General features: G+C 42.8%; 1 protein-coding gene across 1 annotated transcript in view; it reads left to right on the top strand.

Annotated features, from left to right (window-relative positions):
• Window positions 1-788: 788 nt before the first annotated feature.
• LOC109878594 (collagen alpha-1(VII) chain-like) overlaps window positions 789-6995 on the top strand; it is a gene marked incomplete at its 5' end in the record, with an annotated part of 28384 nt that continues 22177 nt past the window's right edge. Inside the window, 7 exons of the mRNA XM_031817803.1 lie at window positions 789-912; window positions 3591-3734; window positions 4238-4425; window positions 4789-4866; window positions 6038-6055; window positions 6149-6175; window positions 6360-6428. Of these exons, the coding sequence (XP_031673663.1) occupies window positions 789-912; window positions 3591-3734; window positions 4238-4425; window positions 4789-4866; window positions 6038-6055; window positions 6149-6175; window positions 6360-6428 (648 nt within the window). The remainder of the gene's footprint in view (window positions 913-3590; window positions 3735-4237; window positions 4426-4788; window positions 4867-6037; window positions 6056-6148; window positions 6176-6359; window positions 6429-6995) is intronic.

Below are 6995 nucleotides of genomic sequence, written 5' to 3'. Positions count from 1 at the left end.
CATTGGACATTATGACTGGTGGAAATCTGTCTTTGGTCTGATGAGTCCAATTTGAGATTTTGGTTTCCAACCACCATGTCTTTGTGAGATGCAGAGTAGGTGAACGGATGTGTGATTCCCACCGTGAAGCATGGAGGTGGAGGTGTGATGGTGCTATGCTGTTGACACTGTCAGTGGTTTATTTAGAATTGAAGGCAAACTTAACCAGCATGGCTACCACAGCATTCTGCAGCCATACGCCATCCCATCTGGTTTGCGCTTCGTCGGACTATCATTTGTTTTTTTAACAGGAAAATGACCCAAAACACACCTCCAGGCTGTGTAGGGGCTATTTGACCAAGAAGGAGAGTGATGGAGTGCTGCATCAGATGACTTGGCCCTCCACAATCACCCAACCTCAACCCAGTGGAGATGGTTTGGGATGAGTTGGACTTCAGAGTGAAGGAAAAAGCAGCCAACAAGTGCTCACTCCTTCAAGACTGTTGTAAAAGCATTCCTTGTGAAGCTGGTTGAGAAATTGCCAAGAGTGTGCAAAGCTGTCATTAAGGCAAAGGGTGGCTGCTTCGAAAAATCTCAAATATAAAATATATTTGATTTGTTTAACACTTTTTTGGTTACTACATGATTCCATGTGTGTTATTTCATAGTTTTGATGTCTTCACTATTATTCTACAATGTAAAAAAGAGTTAAAAAATGTAAATAAAAAGAACCTTGAATGGGAAGGTGTGTCCAAACATTGACTGGTGCTGTAGGTAATTGCCACTGACTGTCCCATCTCTCCCCTCAGATAGCAGTTGTGCACTACAGTGATGAACCAAGGATAGAGTTCAAACTGAATGATTACAAGAACAGGAACTCTGTCCTAAAGGCTCTGAGAGGAGTACACTATGGAGGAGGCAACACCAAAACAGGTACACACACACACACACACACACGGACACATACACACACACACGTACACACATACACACATACACACATGGACACATACACACACACGTACACACATACAGACATTCTGTCTGCGTAGAAATGTTAGATGTCTATAAGCTTTGAAAGTGGAGACCTCACAAACATCCAAAAGTAAACTTGCCTTGCCTTTTGGAGACAGCTTTGTATTTGCATAACTAATTAACTGTTAAATAGTGAACTGTTTCCCCCAGGGCTGGATTACCTAATAGGCACACAGGGCATGTATCCCTGGAGGTCGGGTGCCCCTCAGATAACATATGATAGCAAAATGTGTAGAATTGCAGGAAATGAGCTTTAAACTGCTAAATGTTCTCTCAACCTCATGGCAAAAAGTGAACAATAGCATGAGATGAGCTATAAAACAGTCATTTTTCTCTCTGACCCATGGCAAAAAGTGAACAATAGCATGAGATGAGCTATAAAACAGTCATTTTTCTCTCTGACCCATGGCAAAAAGTGAACAATAGCATGAGATGAGCTATAAAACAGTCATTTTTCTCTCTGACCCATGGCAAAAAGTGTATAAATTTCTTTAAAACTCCAGCATGTTCTCATAGCTTTATGGAGGTTGGTGCCCCGGGGGCCCAAATGCGGTAATCCGGTGCTGGTTTCGCCCCACAGTTAGCCAAGGTATTTAGCTAGCCAGCTGATGTTGTGTACAGCTGGATAGCAACTGTTTTTACCCTCTTTTGCTAGCTACCGTAGCCCTGTCTGTCAAATGCCCGTCTCCAAAAATGACAAGCTGTCTCCAGTTGTTTGCATTTTGAAATTGTGACACACCTTCCATGCCTATTCACTTTCAATACACATTGATTCTCTATATTGTACCTGCGTAAGTGCCTGTGACCAAGTCTGTCTGTGTGTCAGTGGCGGTCGGTGCCTTTTAAGATGAGGGAGGATGATCATTTAGGGGTGGCAGGGTAGCCTAGTGGTTAGAGCGTTGGACTAGTAACCGGAAGGTTGCAAGTTCAAACCCCCGAGCTGACAAGGTACAAATATGTCGTTCTGCCCCTGAACAGGCAGTTAACCCAATGTTCCTAGGCCATCATTGAAAATAAGAATTTGTTCTTAACTGACTTTTAAAGGTAAAATAAAAAATATATATATATTTTTTACGAACATGGCCTTATTTCTATTACAGCATGTTGGATGACTGTCATTCATATTCCATTCACCCAGCTCAATGTAACATTGATAGGTTTAGGCTACTACATGATAGTCAAATTTTCCCTGTACCCATCATGAGGCTGCTACAACCTAGCCTATGAATGAAAGTTTACAATGTAGGTGCACACAGGTCGAGAGAAAGATTTGAGGTGACAGACAGTGACACATTCAATACTGCCTTGCACACTCTTGCCTGCATCTAGCTGATCTACGGTATAATCATTAGTCCAACAGTTGCAAAATAGAGTTTCTATTGGACAAATTCAGTTATGTTTATCCCCTTTTTGTTTCATTTGCTTTTGTTTAAGAAATGTTTAACAGAATCCGCACAATGAATACACCCCTGATCACACGCAAACACAGTTCTCTTTCATAGCAGCCACATACAAACTGCTCGTTGTACATATAATTCCTTCTCACATCTATCTACGTGCTCTCTTCCTCTTACCTTTTCCCTTCACTTGTGGACTATCTGTGACCAGGTGAAAAAACATTTCCAAGTCATACAGACTATATCATTGCCACGTCATAGTCAACAAAGCTACTAGAACTAATGTGTCAGTAAACATGCTACAATCATACAGTACAGTGTACAGTCAGCAGCAAGCAGTTTAGGAGTTGCACTGGGGGGCCCTGGTGGCAGTACATTTATAAAACCAAAAGCTTAACTTGACTTGGAAGAGTTCCAGTGCTGGATAGCGATAGTCAGCTACCTCCCCATCCCTTCCTCTCTGTTTGAGCCGGGTGTTTGACTAGCTTGTTGCATTCAATGCTATCTAAGTGAAAGTGAACAAATATATACTATGAAATATAGCTAGCTCTCTCTCGCTCACTCTCTCTTGCTCTCTCACTTCTCCTTAATTTTGGATTAATTTGTTCAAAACTGTTCAGCTATTGTCTGTCTCTCTCTTTGAGTCAACTAACTCATCATATTTTATGCACTGCACTGCAGTGCTAGCTAGCTCTAGCTTATGCTTTCAGTACTAGATTCATTCTCTGAGTCTTTGATTGGGTGGACAACATGTCAGTTCATGCTGCAAGAGCTCTGATAGGTTGGAGGACATTCTCCAGAAGTTGTCATAATTCCTGTGTAAATCTATGGAAGGGGGTGAGAAGCATGAACCTCCTAGGTTTTGTATTGAAGTCAATGTACGCAGAGGAGGACAGAAGCTAGCTGTCTTCCGGCTACACCGTGGTGCTACCCTACAGAGTGCTGTTGAGGCTACTGTAGATCTTCATTGCAAAACAGTGTGTTTTAATAAATTATTTGGTGACTATATATTTAGTATAGTTTTATCTAAAAATGATAACTTTTTAAATGTTTCACTATAAAAAAAAAAAAAGACATTTTGTAGGGTTGGTCCTCTCTTTCTTCCTGTGAGAAGCCTCCACTGGTGTGTGTGTACATATTGATAGTGATATTGCCAGTGAATGTATTGTTGTTCCATAGGGAAGGGTATGAGCTACGTTCTGAAGGAGCTGTTCCAAGAATCTCTGGGGATGAGGCAGGAGGTGCCTCATGTCTTGGTGTTGCTGACAGATGGCCGGGCCGTGGACGATGTGGAGCAACCCTCCAGGATCGCACAGGCTTATGGTCAGTTAAGATATCAGTGGTCATACTCTACATGCTGGGGGTCAAAGGTTGTGGCTAGATGGTAAACAGCTACGGACATAAGTGACTTTTCAAAGCAGGCTAGGAGTGCATTTTATCTAACCCTAACCCTTTTCCTAACCTTAACCTAATTATCCTAACCTGCTACGTTAATTCTCCTAACCTGCTACGAAAAGTAACTTCCGTTCGTAGCTGTATACCATCTAGTCAAAACCGTGGTCAATGTCTTGGGACATCTAAGGATTGTAGCCATTTTGTTCTTGTTGATTAGGAGCCGTTGCTACTGACACGCAAGCTCCTGAAAACATCTCTTTAACACAGATGAATCTACACAGGCATATCTCACCTGTCTTTGATACATGTAGTGATATCCAGTAACTGGTCCTTGTCAGAAGCCTTTGACTTTGCATATAGCTGAATATTGCTTTGTATAACATTATATCATGTATTTTCACATTCTTCTCTGATATTGACTCCACTCTCAGGTGTGAGTGTGCTGGCCATCGGGGTGGCCAATGCAGACATGGACGAGCTGAAGAAGATAGCATATCCAGCCAGCTACCAGAACATCTTCTACGCCAGGGACTTTGATGACTTCTCCTCCATAGAGAGAGAGTTCATCAGCAACATCTGCAGCGAGGCGCTGCTCTCCGAGTTCAGACAACACGACGAGGTACAGAATACACACGTCTGAGTGAAACTAATATATCATTTGAAATGAAAGGTACTTCATCTGGACTTTTTGCAACAACGTGCTTGTTTTAAAACATTCTAGCTTGCTGATAACGTTTGCTCAGTATGTCTCCTTAGCTGGGATCACAGTTAGTTAAGTATGAAGTGTGGAATTCTGGCAAGCAGCTAATTATGACAGAGATGTGAAACTCAGCTGTGTGTTGGAGTGGGCTGCTCTCGCCCTCCTGCTGGAATTAGAATGTTCTCAAGGTAGAATTGAGGATTTAAATAATAATGACCTATAGCCTCTGATTCAAGGTCATATAATAAGGTCAACATCAATGTGTTTGACCACTTTTATTAGTCTGCCCAGCTGGACACTCCAACTGATGACCCTGATGAGCTGACCAAACCCCAGGGCCCCTGCTCCTTACAGTGCAAGGTACGTCCTTCTCTTAGTCATCATCATCATTACTGTTATCATCAACATTACTATCATCATCATCATCATTGCCTATTTCATTATTTGTGTCAGCATAGAAATCAAATATATTCTACATATATGGTTTGTTCCCTCCCAGCAACCAGTTCTGCTAATGACGTCATTCCGACCAGTTCTGCTAATGACGTCATTCCGACCAGTTCTGCTAATGAAGTCATTCCGACCAGTTCTGCTAATGACGTCATTCCGACCAGTTCTGCTAATGACGTCATTCCGACCAGTTCTGCTAATGAAGTCATTCCGACCAGTTCTGCTAATGACGTCATTCCGACCAGTTCTGCTAATGACATCATTCCGACCAGTTCTGCTAATGACGTCATTCCGACCAGTTCTGCTAATGACGTCATTCCGACCAGTTCTGCTAATGACGTCATTCCGACCAGTTCTGCTAATGACGTCATTCCGACCAGTTCTGCTAATGACGTCATTCCGACCAGTTCTGCTAATGACGTCATTCCGACCAGTTCTGCTGATGACGTCATTCCGACCAGTTCTGCTAATGACGTCATTCCGACCAGTTTTGGCAATGCTGTCATTCCGACCAGTTCTGGCAATGACGTTATTCTGACCTGTTCTTGTAATGACGTCATTCCGACCTGTTCTGGCAATGACGTTATTCTGACCTGTTCTTGTAATGACGTCATTCCGACCAGTTCTGGCAATGCCGTCATTCCGACCAGTTCTGGCAATGCCGTCATTCCGACCAGTTCTGGCAATGCCGTCATTCTGAACAGTTCTGGCAATGCCGTCATTCCGACCAGTTCTGGCAATGCCGTCATTCCGACCAGTTCTGGCAATGCCGTCATTCCGACCAGTTCTGGCAATGCCGTCATTCTGACCAGTTCTGGCAATGCCGTCATTCCGACCAGTTCTGGCAATGCCGTCATTCCGACCAGTTCTTGTAATGACGTCATTCCGACCAGTTCTTGTAATGACATCATTCCGACCAGTTCTTGTAATGACGTCATTCCGACCAGTTCTTGTAATGACATCATTGTCCACTGGGCTCCTTCTTCAGCTGACCTTTGACCCAGTGTCATTTGGAAACATGGACTGACCTTTATTTGATTAATAGATTAATCTCTTTATCCTTTCTGATTCACTTTCGAAGGGGCAGAAAGGTGAAAAGGTGAGTACAGTTACAATTAGTTACTTCTAACTGATTAAATGAGATATTTGGACTTTATGTTTACCTCTCTTTTACTCTGTCTGTCACTAACAGGGAGATGGCTCTGGTAATGGTGGACTGGTATGTTCTACACCACAATTTAATTAAGTCATCTATTCATCCAGCCATTCATTCAGTCATTCATTCATTCAGTCATTCATCAATTTATCCAGCCATCGAGCCATTCATTGTCATTCATTCATTGTCATGTATTTATTCATTTATTCATTCATCTGCCATAATTCCATGACATTTGTTTGATTAGAGACTCCAGCAAAACACTGCGATGTTTGAGTCAATTGGCCTCAAGTCCAAAGGAGAGAAAGGAGAGAGAGTAAGTGGTAACTCTCTCATCATACGTTGTCTATGTAGGCTTTCATCTACACACACTGATACAGTAGAGTGCTGTGCCCTTGAGCAAGGCACTTAACCCCCACTGATACAGTGGAGTGCTGTGTCCTTGAGCAAGGCACTTAACCCCCACTGATACAGTAGAGTGCTGTGCCCTTGAGCAAGGCACTTAACCCCCACTGATACAGTAGAGTGCTGTGCCCTTGAGCAAGGCACTTAACCCCCACTGCTTGAAGATCACTGCCCAGCGGCTGGTCCTCGTGCTGCTCCCAGCCGTGTGCCTGCATTTGTGTGTGTTTGGTTGTTTGTTTCTTTGAGTGGCCGTGTGTCAGAATTGATGATGAAAGTTGACAGAATCGCTGCTATATATTCTTCTGTAGCATCTGACAGTTAGGCATTCAACAATCTGTCTTAAGCCGTTTTATACACAGAAGATCTCTGCTAAACACAGTCAAGCTGTTTATACACAGAAGATCTCTGCTAAACACAGTCAAGCTGTTTGTACACAGAAGATCTCTGCTAAACACAGTCAAGCTGTTTATACACAGAA

This window comes from Oncorhynchus kisutch, unplaced genomic scaffold (genome assembly GCF_002021735.2).
Source record: "Oncorhynchus kisutch isolate 150728-3 unplaced genomic scaffold, Okis_V2 scaffold1157, whole genome shotgun sequence".
Taxonomy (NCBI): Eukaryota; Metazoa; Chordata; class Actinopteri; order Salmoniformes; family Salmonidae; genus Oncorhynchus; species Oncorhynchus kisutch.
Note: the sequence above shows the minus strand (reverse complement) of the source record. Positions and strands in the feature narration are given on the sequence as shown.